This window comes from Marmota marmota, unplaced genomic scaffold (genome assembly GCF_001458135.2).
Source record: "Marmota marmota marmota unplaced genomic scaffold, marMar, whole genome shotgun sequence".
NCBI lineage: Eukaryota > Metazoa > Chordata > Mammalia > Rodentia > Sciuridae > Marmota > Marmota marmota.
The window spans coordinates 66714010-66731832 of NW_026000026.1; the positions used below are offsets into that span (position 1 = coordinate 66714010).

At 37.8% G+C, this 17823-nt stretch overlaps 1 protein-coding gene across 1 annotated transcript in view; it reads left to right on the forward strand.

Moving 5' to 3' along the window:
• Positions 1 to 17817, forward strand: part of Man2a1 (mannosidase alpha class 2A member 1) — a 159002-nt gene extending 141185 nt beyond the window's left edge. The window contains exons 19-21 of the mRNA XM_048811867.1: positions 5940 to 6134; positions 15817 to 15927; positions 17443 to 17817. Of these exons, the coding sequence (XP_048667824.1) occupies positions 5940 to 6134; positions 15817 to 15927; positions 17443 to 17595 (459 nt within the window). The 3' untranslated portion in view covers positions 17596 to 17817. The remainder of the gene's footprint in view (positions 1 to 5939; positions 6135 to 15816; positions 15928 to 17442) is intronic.
• Positions 17818 to 17823: the final 6 nt, after the last annotated feature.

Genomic DNA, 17823 nt, shown 5'->3' on the forward strand with positions numbered 1-17823 from the left:
CTCAGCAGGCCGCTGGGCCTGCTCTGTGGGTGGTCACAGTTCCCTCTACCCTGCCAGCGCAGGGGGAGGGGGCGGCTCTGCCTCTCAGCAGGCTGCTGCTCCTCTTCTGCTGGTGGGTCGCAGGCCCGCCTACCTTGCAGGAGTGATTGGAAGCTCTGTTCAGCCGTGGGCCACTGGGCCTTTTCTGCCGGTGGTCACCTTTCCGCCTACCTGGCAGGCGCTGGGGGTGGGGGGCGGCTCTGCCCCTCAGCAGGCCGCTGGGCCTGCTCTGTGGATGGTCACAGTTCTGTCTACCTTGCCGCGCCGGGGGAGGGGGCGGCGACTCTGATAATTCTTTACTCAGTCATTAAATACTGGAGCCCCCCAGGCTTGGCCCTAGCCTTCTCCTTTTCTCAATTTATACATCATTCTTTGACAATCTCTTCTACTCTGTGGGTTTTAGTTGCTACCTCTACAAAGATAGAACCCACAAATCACCTTATCCTAGCTTGATCTCACCTTAGCTTGGCATATCTAACACCACTCTCATGATCTTGCTACTCACCTCTCTCAGCGACAAGTACACCATCCACCAGTGCTGAGCCAGACACCTAGGAGTGAGTCACAAAGGTCATTTCTCCCTCATCAGGACAGTGTCTCATGCCCTGAGTATTTCAATGTGTAAACTTTTTTACTTTCACCACCCTGATCTAAACTGACACAAAGTATTTCTTGGATCTAGCCTAAGTGTATCCACCCTGCTTTCTTCTTTCTAATAGAGCTGTCATTAACCCAGTAGACAGAGTAGTTTTTTTGTTTTTGATTTCCAAATCCAGCTTTGTTACCCCCTGCTTAGTCCTTTTGATGTCTTTTTATTGTTGTCTATATAAAAGCGAAAATTCTTATCCTGGCCTGAAGAGCTACTCATGATGCGGGCCCTGGCCATTCCCTAGGCATCTTGCATGCTTCTCACTCTTTCTGCTTTAGACGCACTGGTTTTCTTTCAGTTCAAAGTTCTTCCCACCCTCTTCTCCCATAGTATGTCCTTTCATCCTCTCTACCCAGGGCTCTTAGTAATAGTTCAGATCAGAGCTCACTTAGTAAACTGCCTCTTGACCATATCTTACTTCTTCTCTTATGCTCCCTCCAAACTGTGCATTTCACCTTCATGTGTGTGTATGATTATTTGATCATTGTCTTTTCTCCTCTTTTGGACCATAAACTGTTGAGAGTAGGGACTATGACTTTTTCTTCTAGGATTGTTCCTATCAGAGAAAACACCTGCTTTATCTCTACTAGATTCCAGAGACTTGTCCACTTCATTTTCATGGTCACCTTAGCTGTGATAAACATTCTATAAAATACTAATTGATTAAGTAAAATGGAAATAACTAATTTTCCAGCCACTATTATAGTATTTAGAATCTTTTAGGAAAAAAATAATATCCATTTTAGATGTCAAGGTTTACACCAGTTCTTGAGACTTGTGGCTTAAATCAATTTCTGAGAAGATAGCTTAGTTTTAAGAGCTAAAACTGCATAGAAAACTCATTGTCTGAGTTTTGGCAGCTACTGTCTTTTTCTCCCCCTGAAAATGTTTCTGGCTTTTACATTTTTCTCTATATATTGACATTAATCTACAAAACTTCTGTTAACTATGGCAGTAAAAATGTTCATGTCAGATCTATAAAGCTTCACTTACAACTAAAATAATTTGTTGATTCCCATTCAAAACTCCTTGGATAGTAATTGATTTAAATTTGCTCCAACATTTGTATAATCCTATGTTGGTTAAGTTTTTCTTTTACTCATCTATGTATTCTGGGGCTTAAATCAATGGCTTCTTTTAAGTAAAAAATGAACTAGAGAGGAGAAAATACATTTTAGTTACTAGAAAATTGATTAAAAAGACCATTAAGAAATTTTATATATCATGTAACTTCAGTTTTCTAAAAAGTATTTTTAATTTCAACTCTCACAATTAATATCTAAAATATTGATGGTGGAAAACAAATGGGGAACATACTCCCTATAAAGGTAGGGATTTTGGTGGTGGCAGTTGATGATGATAGTGTTGTTATTATTTTGGTGCTGGGATTGAACCCAGCAGCACTCTACCATTGAGCTACATCCCCAGTCCTATGTGTTTATTTAAGACAGGGTCTCACTAAGTTGCTCATGCTGGCTTCTATCTTGCAACCCTCCTGCCTCAGCCTCTCAAGTCCTTATCACACTCATATAGGTAGGGGTTTTAATGGGAGGCCTTGAGCTTGTCAGAGCTTCAAGGAAGTAATCCTGGGCTGCCTAAACACAAATGAGTCTTGTTCTCAGAATGTTCTGCAAAGAGGCAGTGAGAACAAAGACTTGGAGTGATAATCACTGAGATGTGCATATGCTCAGTGGAGGACTGGCTGCATAAGGCTGACCATCATCCATGCTAATAATCAACAAGAGTCAACAGAAATGGGAAGTGGGAAGGGTCTCTGACATTGTCCACTTTAGGATTTATTTCTTTGATTCTTACTCCCTACCCCTTTCCTGCTGATGGTTGGTATAGTAAGGGAGGTGTTGAGGATTTAGGAGCTCTAGAAGTGTTCAGGTGTTAGAATTATATAATTTCACCTCTAGATGCCAGTTCTACACATGTAAGGAGAGAAAATTGGGAGAAATCATATTAGAAACTCAAATGGTTATAGGGCTCAGGAACATGATGGCAATGTTTGTCTTTAAATATTATAGTCAATATATGTTCATTTATTTTCTCTCTCCCTCTTTATCTTCTTTTTTGTCCCACCCTTCCCTTCCACAGTATTCTCATGTATTTCTACTGCATGCATTTGTTAAATTAATATATTTACCTTAAAAGACATTTAATAAGGTCTCACCATGTACTAGGGCAAACAGTAAACAGATGACTAAAAAAAAATATCTTCCATAATTTAACAAGTCTGTTTAGCTTTTTATGTGAGCTTGATAAAAGCTGCCAAAAGTCTGGTAAGAAGTTCTGACTTCTGAAATAAGGTTGCAACCCAGTGAGGAATAGACTTTGAGTGGTTTGGATCAAAATGTAGTGAAAGATTTTAATGCAAGCTGCAGAGAGAATGCCAGATTTACATGGACCAACACCTTCCAAACAAAACCAAATAATGTTTATAGTAGCAATACCAGTCACTACAAATCTGGGGATCCATTTATAGCTTAAAACAAACATGTATATTTTCTATAGCAAACATGTTTTCTGGATTTATTCTAAGAGTTAGGAGGTTACCTTTTGTTTTAGTCAGGTTTTTGTCACTGTAACCAAAATACCTGACAAGAACAACTTAGAGGAGGAAAAATTTATTTGGGCTCATGTTTTCAGCAGTTCAGTCGATGGTTGACTGACTCCATTGCTGTGGACTCCAGATGAGGCAGAAATCATGTGGAAGGGTGTGGTGGAGCAATGTTGCTCACCTCAGTGGCAGCCAGGAAGCAGAGAGAACAGGAGGATCCAGGGACAAAATATATAGTCCCCAAGACATGCCCCTAAAGACTACTTCCTTCAGCCATATTCCCCATCTGCCTAGTTACCACCCGGTTAGTCCATTAATCCACTTTGTGGATTAATCCAGTGATTAGGTTATAGCTCTCATAATCTAATTATTTCAACTCTGTAAACTGCTACATTTGATAACACTTGAGCTTTTAGGGGGAACTTTCTAGGAAGTTAATCAGATATTGGTAGTTGGACACTTAGATATCTTATTGAGCTCATTATTGCTATGAATATAAGAAAGCATGTGAATGGTGAAACCCTCCCCTGGATGAGACTTTGTCCCACTGGCCCAGCCAGACTCCAGCTGTCTCATTTGTTCATTGTAATTTCTGATACGGAACCACAACAACTTTTAAACATTTCTTATCTTTTTAAGGGTAATCAACTACACAGTTCTTTAATTCCCAAAGTATATACATTCATAGCCTTGTTTCCTTTTTTAATACTTTTGTCAAAACGTCTTTGAGTCTGAACCTTGTTGCTTTAACTCAAAACTACTAAAGGGCAAGGCTAATAATTTTTATTGTAAAGAGTTCTATTTCCTCTAGTAGATAGGGAAATCGTCTGGGGTGGCAGCTCCAGTACAGATTCACAGAGCAGTGTTTGGCTGGCTCCATGAACTTTGCCTGCCAAGGCTTTTAAGCTTTGTATTCCCAAGCCCTTACCCCTAGAGATTCTGATTCCATAGATTTCGGTTAGGACCCAAGAATCTATGTTTTGTAAAGGCTCCCCAAGTTATTCTGTCATGTGGTTAATTCTCGGAAATACCAAGAGTCAGGAGATATGGTTTGGAGGATTAGTATCTATGCTTATGATTGCTTCTAAGGTATAAACACTCTGCCAAGAAGTATCTCATCTACTCAATGAAGTGTCCAACAATTCCTCCAGGAATAGAGAACAAAGCCAGAGAGGTTTTTCTGAATGACCTGCAATGAACTTAAGGCCTCTCAAATCTGATAAGGCGGGTGTTTTCCTTTCTTTTTGAATCTTTTATCTTTTATTACTCAGAAGGTGATTTTGTCAGCAATCCTGACCTAGATTATGAAGCCTTTTGATCTGGCAGCACATTTAAGTGTCTTGTTGAGATGTTCCTTTTCTATTCATGTTATTCTACAAGCTGCATTAAATGGCAGTATTGTTGGAGAATATTATTTTATATGCTTTACTTAATCTTTCTTTAAGAAAGAATGTGGAATGGATACATTTTCACATAATTTTCAGACCTATTTTTTTTTTTGTCAGTATCTTAATTTTGCAATGTCCCTTTGCTGCCTTTAAGTTTTTTTCTCTCTCCATGGTCTGAATTGTAATGACATCTACTGTCAGCTCCTGGCACAATGCTACTCACTTTCTGCTAGCACCCTTCTGTCCAATGCTAATCTGACATTCTGAATTTTAAGCTCCAGATCTTTATAAATTCTGTCTTTTCACACAGATAAGTGCCCAAGCCTTTTGAGTCCTATATTACAAAAAGGATGCAAAGTCAGAAGGTATCAGTGAAAGTAGTCATTTTTAAAAAATTAAATTCAATTCAAATGTAGTTGATGATCAAAGGGCCTTTCTACATAAATTATTTTCTCTTCTCATTTCTTCCTACATCTGTTTTTACTCCTTAGGCATTGTCGGTTAAGGTTCTACTAAGCATTGATTTAATTAATTTTGTATGTCATCTATCATACCTCTAACCCTGGTGGATTTATTTGATGTTTGAACATACAGAAATGTTGCCTAATAAGCATATATCATAGCAAAGACTAATGTATTTTTTATCATGTGGAATAATCATTCAGTAACATATATAACAATTCATATTTTTCAGATAAAATATAGTGGAGCAATTATGAATGGTTTACCAAATTTAAAGAAACAGATGATCTAGATATGCTGCTTCTGTTACCTGTATTTAAAATCCAGAGTTGAAAGCTCTGTATTTTTTTAAATCCTGTCATTAAGTAACAGTTAGCTCCTATAATTTGGTACGATTCACGCAACATAGCTTTAGATTCATACATGCCTTCAGGTCTTTTAAATGTATAAATGAAACCATGAACTAGAATGGGCGAATCCTGAGAGAGAAGGGATGTGCAAGATATAGGAACATCACAATTCTTATACTTTCAGAATTTTGTGGTAGGTTGGGGGTTTTCATAAAAAGTTGAACCTTATCCAAAAATGTTCATGGAAAAAGTTTTTGTTATTTTTAATATTAAATGAATGGAGGAAACTTTTTAAACATGAGTTAAATGGACACTATTTGTTATGTTGCTTGCAATGAACTTTATAATCTGTTGTGTGTATGCTCTAATAATATTTATAAAATATAATAAAATCAAAATATTAATATATTTTTACATTTAAACTTTGTTAATTAATATAATGGGAACTGCAGATTTAATTATTAAGCATTTTTGTTTTATCTTGATAGGAAGAAGAAAAGAAGAGTCCAGTCAGTTTTCCTTCCCTCCTCAGCCACATAACTTCTTCTTTTCTGAACCATCCAGTCTTTGTAATGACAGCAAAAGTAAAGGTCTCCTCCGAACTGCTGAGTGAATTCAGTCCCTTAGTGTCATCTTTGCCTTGTGACATTCATCTGGTTAATCTGCGGACAATACAGGCAAAGGTATATCCCCAAAATATACTATAAAAAGTTACTTCTTTTGTTTACTTGGTTTAGGTTAAGGTGGAGGGAAAAGTACTGTTAACTTCACTGTGGCTTGAGAAACAATAGCAAGTGTTTTTCCTTTAGCCAAAATCATTATCCCTTTCATTCAATGATTGATCTGTAGTTTAGAGCATATCCCAATGCTAATTTATTTGACTCAGAAAAGATCTGTATGCCAAGCAAATCACAGATATCAACTTCTTTCTACCAATGAGGAAGCTGGTCACATAATTCGGTGGGAGAACCAGGCAGGTCAACTCCAGTGACTTTTTTCCTACCCTTTATCCTTGTTAGCCAGTGTTTTTCAGGACTTAGAAAAATAGAAAATATAGTGCTTAATTATTTTTGTAACACAGGCTTTGTTTTTTCATGTCTTTTTCTTGAAAAGCATTGCAACTCCAACCTTTGTATTAGGAAACCAACTACTTAGGATAAATATTAGAGAAAGAACATGGGAAGGTTTCATTAGGTAAGAAATTTAATTGTTAGACTTTGAGTTACATATATGACTTACATATATGTCCATTTTTAACATCAAAACTGTTACATTCAGAAAGAATAAGGATTCGACATTTGACATCCCTCTTGTGTTAGAGCTATTTTTATATTGTGAATAGACATGCAATTAGCTGGATATAGTAAGTGGTAGAAGATTCTATGGGAAATGGCTTCAGTATTAAAAGAAGAGGATGCTCAATCTAAGAGGAGAGAGATGTTTAAGAAGGGTGAACTAAAGGAAACTTAAATAAAGTAAGAACAAATGGCTACACTTTGGGCATTTAGGGATTTCCAAACTTTGTGTCCAAAATAAGGAAGTATGCTTTTCTATGCAAGAAAACATGTGTGTTTTATAATAATGTGTTCAGTGAATGCTGGAGTGACCCTCTATATATCTGTTGAAATGCCTTTTTTTTTTTTTTTTTTTGCCATGTAAGTAAACTTGGAAGGTGTATATTATGTTATTACCTGCTAGTTACTGCCATAGGCATTAGGGATGCAGTTATGATATAAGAGACAAAAGACCTTGTCTTCTGAGCTTAGCTCTTAGTGGGAGAAGAAAAAACTAAGAGAAGCATATAATATGTGAAATGATTTCAAGTGTTACGCAGGGAGAAGGAGGAGAGAATTGAGATTCAGAAAAGGTGAAACAAGATTGGGTTGGTTAGTGAGCAACCCACAGAGAAGGTAATAATGCAACAGAAATATGAAAGAGATCATGAAATAAGAGACTTATGCAGATTTCTGGGCTGGAGTGCTCCAGGCAGAGTTCAAAGCAAGTATGAAAGCCCTGAGCTGCAATTGTGGTCAGAATGTAAGTTCTGTGAGAGGGTTTTTTTTTTTTTTTTATCCATCTCTATATCTTTCTGCCCAGAATAGAGCCTATACATAGTAATAGAGCTCAGTAATTGTTGAATGAATGAATTAATGTGGATGTTCTCACTAGGATTTTCCTATGGTCTCTTGTAGGCCTACTTTTTGGCCCATGGAGACTAGGATGGCTCATGGAAAGAAAACTGAAGGATAGATAACTCCCTGATGTAACATGTTATTAATTTATGAGCCAAACTGGAATAAACAAACAAAGTAGAGAGCACCAGAGACTCTGGACCTCAGATTACCACCTCCAGGCACCCATGGTAGAAGACATGAACAGAATCTCCCAAGAGCTTCTGGGGATAATAGCACCACTGTCCCTTAGCGTCACTTGTAGATGACTCCTCCCCTGTAATTGTTTCAAATGTAATTTTTTTCTGGGCACAGCTTGAGCTGACTAGAATCAGTGAAAGTTTGGGTATTATTTTACCCTCAGTAATCCAAATTAGCATTTGTTTTCCTGGTCATTTCTTTTTAATGGTAACTTGTTTACATTTTTCCTGCTATTGGCTAATCACCTTCCAGATTGAAAATCCCATTGCCTACCAAATTGGTTGACACCCTCAAACATTCCTGTCCTCTATAGTCACTGCTGCCACCTTGCTTCACATTACTCTTCTCATCTTTGCACAGGTGGACAAGTGAACCACCCATGGACCCAAGAGTGGCTGTTGACCTTAACCTTTATAAAACAGGGTGATATCAGAAATGTCTGTGTTACGCCTATTGTGAGAAACAGGTTAAATGATGCTGCAAGAGCCCTTTGAAAACAAACACTGTAAATAAATGTTGTTATCTTCTTAGAGCCAAGTTGAATGCAAGTATATGCCAATTTGGGTGCAAATTGAGGTTTTAGCAGAGCAAACAGAGAGCAGTTTAATAACAGATTTCACCAGGCAGAATAAAGACTAAAATGTCAATGCCCATCAATCACTACCATGCTGGCACATAATCAGAACTAAATATTCAGTGATGTTGCATATTATCATATCGATCAGTGCCAATTCCTAGATTAGCCTTTGACTCAGCACATATTTGAAACAGTTACTTAAAAACCCACTGGTAATCCTAGAGGATCATTGGGCCATTCAGGACCACTGCTTTAAAGAGTTTCTCTGTCTTGTAAACTTGATAAAAGAAAAATAATCATTGAATGAAGCTATTGTGAGTATTGGTTTAAAGAAAGCTGTTATTTAAAAGGTATCCACTGTAATCCTGTGATTATACTAAAAGAAAGGCAAAAATGACTCAATCATAGATCTAGAAGCTAGACTCAAATTGTGTTCCTGTTTTTTGTATGCTGGCAGCTTTCAGGGTACAATGTTAGGTATTCATTTGGTGATTACTTCCCCCTAAAGTAATTTTGACATAGACTGGGTTCCAAACAAAACCAGAGGTCTCATTGGCCCATGTCTATGTTGGCCTTTTTCTAACCACTGCAACATTTTCGTGACCAGTGTGTCTGAGGACTGCCTTGGCATGATACAAGCAGTGGGAGGTCTCATCCTGCCTGACCTCCATCAGCAGTGCAATACAGGACACCCGATTGCCCATCCCCAGGCTACTGTCTGAAGGTTCTAAACCTAAAGTGTCTAAACCTTATTTGGTCTTCCTTGCTCCTCCCCAGGGATAAAGGTGTTATGGTTTAAAGAACAGTGAGAAAGATCGGGTGCAGGCTGGAGGTGCGATAACCCACTGAGGTGGTTCTGCACCAGCCTCAGATTCACTAGGTGCACATCTCACCAGGGAGATTTTTTTAAATGGAGACTCACATCCTAACTCTGAGATCCTAATTCTGTAGTCTGAAGAAGAGAGCCTAATAATTAGTAAGTTTTTAAAAAACTCTCCTTTAAAAAAATTCTAGAAATTGCTAGCCTAATAATTAGTAAGTTTTTAAAAAAACTCTCCTTTAAAAAAATTCTAGAAATTGCTAAGTTATCTTCATTTCCTAAATTGGGGAATAAGGGCTAGAGATTAAATTATTAAAGTAAAATCATCCAGCAGGACTTCTGAATTGAAGTGCTGTATGTGGTCTCAAAGGGCAATCTGTGACTTTTTGAAGAAACCAAATTTATTTCTAAAGGTCTGGTTGTTCCAAAATTATCTATATTAGTAGATGAATTTGTTTTTATATAGGTATCTTTGGGATTTGTACTTTATATCCATTTTTAGAAAATTATGATATTTTTTTACTCAGATGAACAAAGGGAAGAGACCTCTCTGAAGCTCTGCCGGCACACAGTGTGCTGTGGTGGCTTAGCCCATTCCAGCCACTGTCTGGGAGTTTCCCTGCTGGCCTCCTCCTCCTTCTGCCTGTCATCCTTCTTTTGATCACTTCCTTTCCCTCCACTATCAAGAGCTTCAGATATTACAAAGAAGCTTCTATGAAGGTTTGAAAACTGGGAACAGGAGCACCACTCAAGTACCCTAAATAGGCAAGCCATGTCACCGGGAAAGGGTAGTTTATTTGAGGAGAAAGGGAATCCTGGCAGAGATGATGCTGGGAAAATCCCATGGGAGAACAGAGACATGAGTCATGGTTCTGAAGGATGGAACTGCATGCAGGTTCAGGCTGGAACAGAGGGACAGAGAGGAACCTGATTAAGCATTCAGCTAGGTTTCATGGTGCCATTCTACCTTGATGTTTTCAAAAGTGATATTTAGTTCAGCTTTTTGTTTGTTGTTGGTTTTTCAGATTGCTTTTATGTTCATATGTTTTTGTTTAATTTATATCTACATAATACTTTTAACTCTTTATTTTCTCTGAGATTATAGTTAACTGATGGTTGGCATGGACCAGTCATTTCAACATCACCATTGCTTTTCAAATATTTTCTCTTTGCACTTGTTTATACCACCTGTATTTTCTCATAAAAGGCATTTTAAGGTTTTTACTTTGTTTTGTGTTTCTTTATAAGAATTGATTGGTGCTCTATTGATCTCCCTAGCTTCTGGAAAGGTGAAAATTGTGGGGGGAAATTTTCCTTTGTTGTACGTCTCTAAGAATAACCACTCACCTTCCTTTTCTTTCTGTCATTTTATCTTGTTGATCAAAACAAAATAGCTATCATTAGACATTTTAATGAGTACCCTGAAAAATGAATTTCTATTGGTTATTTCCTATCTCAGAATTTACAACAAAGTTTGCAATTTTCTAACCTGTCTAGCTGCCAAAATGCACTACAGATGAGTTGTTAGGCATTTTCAAAGAATCTGAGTGTGTTGGGGAAAATTTCCCCCTGGGGTTTAGCTATTTCTTGATCTATGTGCACCTTGGAAATCTTGTGAAAAGGTATGGATCACATTACTCTTAGAATATCTGGTCAGAGTTAAGACTATTCTCATCCCCAAAAAAACAGTGGGTTTACACTATTTCTAATGTTTATTACAGTTTCCAAAAGTTAACTGATTTGTGACCATTGTGTAATTGATAGGCAAATCAAGTTTCTTTTGAAGTGAAAGATAAATAGCACAATTTTCACATCTTAAGTTCTTATCTGCTTCAGTAGAGGAATATTCATTTTTATCTTTCCCTCCTTAGGAGAGACTTCATGAGCAGTTATAATTTTCAGAATGGCCTTTAATCCTGTTTGAAATGAGATGAGTGGATAGGTGGGTAGGTGGCAGATATGTAAGAAATTATAATTTCCAAACCTTGCTTTCTGAATTGATTTATGTTTTGATAAGTCATGTTTTTAGCTCTACTGGGACCATTGACCAAATATATTCCCTCTTTCCAGTCTTAAACCAGAAGGGTTATCTCCTTTAGTTTATGTGTTTTATGACATTACATCAAACAGAATCCCTATCTTTCCCTTCCTGACTAGGTAGCTATGGGCACCAATCCAGAACTAGAGCAAAGCAGGAAAAGAAAGCTGTTAAAAGCACAGACTTTGGTGTCAGACCACCTGAATTTTGAACATGACTCATCTTCTTGCTAACCTGTGACTTAGAGCAAGTCACTTAACTCTGAATTCAGTTTCCTTATTGGTAGCACAGGGATGATAATAGTACCCAGCTCAGAAATGTTGTCAGGCTTAAAGGAAATGTCTGAGGTGTTTTGAACAAGTGTACACATGGTGAGCTCTGTGAGTGCTGGACAAGTTTAAGTTTCCAGCTGTGATCATTCGGGCATGAGCAGTCATGATTAACAATGAAATAAAAATGTTGGTGCTTGCCGGGTGCAGAGGCACACACTAGTAATCCCAGTGGCTTGGGAAACGGAAGCCAGCCTCAGAAATTTAGTGAGGCGCTAAGCAACTCAGTGAGACCCTGTCTCTAATAAAATACAAAATAGGGCTGTGGATGTGGCTCAGTGGTTGAATGTCCCTGAGTTCAATCTCCTGAACCCCCTGCACCCCCAAAAAATACATGTTGGCACCTTTTTAAAAAAAAAATGTAGAAAGTTGACATTTATTGCCAAAGTAAATCTTGATGTCACTTTAACTTATTCCTGATATATTTAATTAATGATTCCTCAGGTTTTTTTTTTTTAATTGTCTATATACCAGGCATCATGCTAGGTTCTTTACATGAACCTTGCTTAAAGTTCCCATACCACAAAGAAGGTAGGTGATATTTTTATCCCATCTTACAGAAGAGCAAACTAACTGACTGAGAGATGGCAAATAACATTCCAGGTCACACAGCAGGGCAAGGTAGCTGCAAGGCACCCTCAAAAAACTGACTCCAGGTTCCTGTTTATAGCCTTATGCTGCCTCTTGCATGGCAACAAGCCAGGTGCACCATATAATCTCAGTTCCTTGGGAGGCTGAGGCAGGAAGATTGCAAGTTCAAGGCCAGTTTGAGCAACTTAGTGTGAGACCCTGCCTCAAAGTAAAAAATCAAAAAGAACTGGGAATGTAGCTAATGGTAAAGTACCTGCTTGGCATGGAGGCCTTGGGTTCCATGCGCAGTACTTTTGGGGGTTGAGACATTTCACCATGAACCAGAGTCACATGGCTTGGTTCATGGTGAAACTAAATCTTGCTCTGATCCCACTTTCTCTAAGCCCAGCTTTATCTGATGGCTTCATTCTACAAACCCAGTCATTTTCCACTATATTCTACCACATTACAAGAAGAGCCTTGCAGGCCCTGTGAGCTGGATGTTGGTTTGATCCCCAGAAAAGAGTTTTGGGATGGATTTTCTCTGTGATTTTTGAACACCACAGCCTGCCTTCAGTGATTCAGTCTCAATTGTGACCTAACCTGTTCTACAAACACAGGTACCCAACTATACTATGTGCATTTTCAAAGATCACAAATTTTCTTCCCTACACCTTCCTCTTTTCTGGGGTCCAGATATTACAGTGTTTTAGTGTATATAAGAAGCGTTCTTTCGATATCTATTTACTCTCCTAAAGCATACAGTGTGATTGCTGGGGGATATCTGTTTTCCTGCATCCATATTCAAGTTAAATTCACAGTTTCACTACTTTGAAAAACAGTTTTCTTGGAAATAAAATGTCTAGACAGACTTTGAAACTGAAAAACTTCTGGTTTGCCTCAGGTATTTTTTGCTTGAAAACTGATACTTTCATGAATATTTGATTTTTTAAAAACTTGGACAAGATAATTACTATTTCAGTTAGTCCTTACAAAATGATTTAATTTTAGTTTTTAGAGAAAGTAGAACTTTTTATCTCAATGAAAAGTAAGTTTTATGGCTTCATCTCTACTTTTGTATAGTTTTTTAAATCTCTTATGAAATTCAGAAATAGAATTTCAAAGGTATTATATTTTCCTTTCCATTTTTTTGACCCCTTTGGTAACAGAGTTAGGAATTTTTCATTCTAAGAGCAAATGTGTTGCAGATATTTTAACAATTTCTGCTATCAAGTGGATTTTAAGGATGGTGCAATGAGTTAAAATGGTCAAATGCTTTAGGTTAACAGTGCTTCCAAAGGAGTCTAATTAAAAGGCCATCTAACCTGTGAATCCACACAAGGACTTGTAATGATTTTGATACACAACTGTAGACATATAATTTGAGGGTTCTCTGTTTTTCTAGCTACAAAGTTATAATGTCAATAAAGGAAATTCATGAATAAGAATTTAAATGAGCTAGGAGCTGTGGTGCATGCCTGTAATCCCAACAGTTTGGGAGGCTGAGGCAGGAGGATCACAAGTTTAAAGCCAGTCTCAGCAATTTAGCAAGGCCCTAAGTAAGAACCTGTCTCAAAAGAAAAAGTAAGCATGGCTAGGGATGTGGCTCGATGATAAAGTGCCCCTGGGTTCAATTCCCAATATCAAAAAAAGGAAGGGGGAGTTTAAATGAGAGTATGGTTAATTTGTTAGTTTTAGAAAATTATCATCAATATTTATTTGATGGATTACATTGATAAAAAATACTAATAGCCAAAGGATGTCCTATGTGCCAGACACTGGAACAAGTCTTTTTTATGCTATTTTATTTCATCTCCCTATTACAGAAAAGGAAAACCTGGTGTCGCTAAACTCAGCAGCTAGCAAATTGCAGAGCAGGAGTCATATTGCAGGTTTCTGACTCCCAGCCCAGGCTCTTGCTCATCTCTACAGCTTCTCCACACACACTCTGTCCTACCAGGCTTTGTGAGGCCACTGCACATAGTATTTTCATTAGATTAATTCAAGCAGTTCCCTCATGCAGGAAGAGACAAGCTTTAGCTCCATTTTACAAAGAAACTGATACTTGTAAAAACTCCCAGCTACACCATTGGCACATGATTGAGTTCCCTTTGTCATTCTTCTGGAAATCTTACATATATAAATGAAGCATTTTTATGCTCTGTGTGTGGGGAGGTGAAATTTCATATGATTTAAACTTGTTGTGTGTATCATGTGGTTCTATGGTGACTCACAACTCAAAGAAAATCTTAGTAATACCACTTTAAATAATGGTGTGAAACATCATAACATAGGTTATTCCAGCCAAGAATCTGAGGTGAGGACAGCTTTAAACTGTTCAGGCACATTAAAATCAAGTCCATGGTGGAAATGCTGGCAGCTATTCAGAAAAGATGTCTCTATAGCACATTAACTATTCTTGTCCCCTAGAGAGGATGATCAAGAGCTTGGACATGTTCACATCCATGGCCTGAGAAGAGAGAAAGAGATCATTTTCCTCACTATGTCAGTGCCAAGCAGCATATGAGTCTACTTTGAATAAGTGTACATTTCTTAAAATTTCCATGAATTTTTCATTCAGTTTGTTTATTATAAACATCTTGCCACTTGGGAAAATATAACATTTATTAAGATAATTGTAATTTAAAATATTAAAGAACCTGAACCATTCATGACATCATTATTTAAATGAACTCAAGAAATTTGGCTGCAAGAAAGTTTGAGCTTATACCTGTAACTGACTGGTTTATACTTAGTATTTTTCTGTTTGCCCAGAAAGAATGGTTTGTGTTATGTGAATTTAAATAATACATCATGCTAATAAATGTTGGCTGTCCTTGCAAGTGATAAGCATAACTAATTCAATTTAAATGTCTCTTGTATAAAAATAATGAACCAATACATTAAAGATTAAGAATGTTAATACAATTAGCAAAAATTAGTATTTCATAAGGAAATTCATGTTTCAGTTTTAAGATGGATATAAATCATTCAGTGACTAGATAAGAACTACATTCATGTACATTTTGTTCAACAGAACTGTATATAAAATGTGTGTGTGTGTGTGTGTGTGTGTGTGTGAGAGAGAGAGAGAGAGAGAGAGAGAGAGAGAAGGAGAAGCTGGGTACGGCACAAACCTGCAGTGCCAGTGACTTAGGAGCCTGAAGCAGAAATATCACAAGTTCAAAGCCAGCTTCAGCAATATACTGAGGCTCTAAGCAATTTAGCAAGGCCCTGTCTCAAAATAAAAAGGACTGGGGATGTGGCTCAGGGTAAAGTGCCCCTGGGTTCAATCTCTGGTACCAAAAAAAGAAAAAGAAAAGAAAGAAAGAAAGCCTTACTTGAAGAATTGTTGATAAAACAGTGCATAATTTGTGTACAAAGGAAGCCTGAGTCCTCAAGGACTGTGGGGGAACCAAGGCATGAAGTTACTTAACCAGTAACCTTACAGCATATTGTCACCTGGCTCAGTGAGGATGGGGGTGATGAGTGTAGCAGATGGATAGGCCCAGTGAGTGTGGAGCCTGAGAAGAAATGAATATGTCTAATTAAATTTCTAAATGTAGTTTGAGGGTGCTGACATCAAGATAATGACGCACAGTGCTGTAAATACTTGCTTTAATATTTCTGTGGTGTGTTGGTGTTGTGCTCATTTGCAGGAAGGCAAGGGGTATTCCAGTGATGCAGCCTTAATCCTCCACAGGAAAGGCTTTGGTTGCCAGTTCTCTACCAGTGGCATGGGGCTGCTTTGTTCTACGACTCAAGGAAAGGTAAGTTGAAAGGCTTTTTTTTTTTTTTTTTTTGCTGGTCAAGCTAATTTGCTTTGACAAAAATCCTCATTTTCTGAAAATAGCCCTGACAATAAGATAATCTTTCATTGTCTCCTCACTGACTTCTTTTCCTCAGCCTGCAAGTTAGCTTAAAGCTTAAGAAAGTATTTGATTTTTGTCAAAAGTGACTGGAACCTGTGCACATTTGAAGGCTAGGCTCATGTCATTTCTTCCGGCTTCCATTTCTAGATGACGACATAATATCTCTCCCCCTTTTAATTTCCTCCCCTAGACCGCACATGCTCCCATACCATCCAGTTCAGTTGTGCTAAGCCCATATCCTGCACAGGCCAAGGCAAGTTTTATGACTGAAGCTGACCGGCATAGCAATAAGATGCATCAGCATGAACATTGAATTAATTGACCACAACCCCAGTGGCAGCTGTACAGTTTTCCAATCAGTTGATTCCTTTTGGGAAGTAAATGTACATCTAAGTCTTCTGATTAATCCAGATTTGCATATGAGTCAGCATTCTGCAGGCCAAAAGATCTTCAGCCTGAGCACTGAAGGGCACCTGCCTACTTTTTATTTCTCTTCATTGATCTTGCTGGCAGTTTCATCAGGAAGGAAATGAGCCTCCAGTCTCCTGCCTCTCTGTCTCTGAGCTGTGACTAAGAGAAGGCAAATGGAGCTGGTTCCAGCATGTAGGCAGGTCTGCCCCATGAGGCAACTCAGCTGACCAGCTTTCCTCCTAAACCCCATAAATATACCACAGACCAGACCCAGGCAGCTCATTTCCAACTCTACACACTAGCACATGTGTAAGATCTGAAAAGAATAGGAAATCTGGTAGAAGTCCTATATCTGTTTGGATAGACTTACTTTTATATTATTTTTACCAAATCTTCTATGGAATTGGTGCCAAAAAGCATTGGCATTTTGGGTTTTTTTTTTTCCCATTATATTTGCAATCAACCGATTGAGTATATTTGGTTGTAAGCATTCTAGCATTGAGACATTTGAGTCCCTGAGGGGGTTATATGATCCAGAGAGATATGTTAGAATAGCCTAGCAGGTATGAAGAATGCACTTTCCAAATGACCTTTCCAGTTCTGTTGAAACAGAAAAAAATGGTTGTGAACCATCATTGTAAGGTGCAAGTATTGACAGAAAGAGTCTAAGGATTTTTAAAACTTGGTTCATAGATGTCCTTTCTCTTATTGAAAAAGTAACTCCTGTGCGGGATAAAATTGTCAAGAACTACAGAAAGGAATGCAGAGCAGATTGCCCCTGACTATTATAACAGCTTCCTGTTTCCCTCTAGGAATGGTCTATAGGTTTAAGCATGTTTATACATGTATACGTATACTTAATCCCTCCCTTTGTTTTTATTTTTTTTTTCCAACATACTGTTTTACTCCCTTCCATACGTTGTTTTTACTGAATATATAGATATACTACTAATCTTAAGAGTTGATCTAAATATGCTAATTTTTTGTCCCTTTACTTTTTAGATATCAGTATATAAACTTTTTAACACGTTTACTGTTGAAGATTTCGTTCCTTCATCATTATCCTTGATGCATACACCTCCAGTTGCCCAAAATATAAGTGTGATCTACTTGAGTCCCATGGAAATCAGCACATTCCGAATCCGGTTGAGGTGAACGTCCGACTTTCACATTTGGAGTGGAAAGCATTGGCTTTTATAACTTTTTTGGTTTGACGTGCAATAAGGGAAGCACATTATTTTAGTTTCTGGCTACTGTGAGAACATGAATTCTGTGATTTTTTTTTTTTTTCTTTTTTAAATCAGATCTGCAAAGGGGGGAAAAAGCCATGCTGTCAACCAGGTTTTTCTTTTTCTTTCTTTTTTTTTTTTTTTTTTTTGTTCC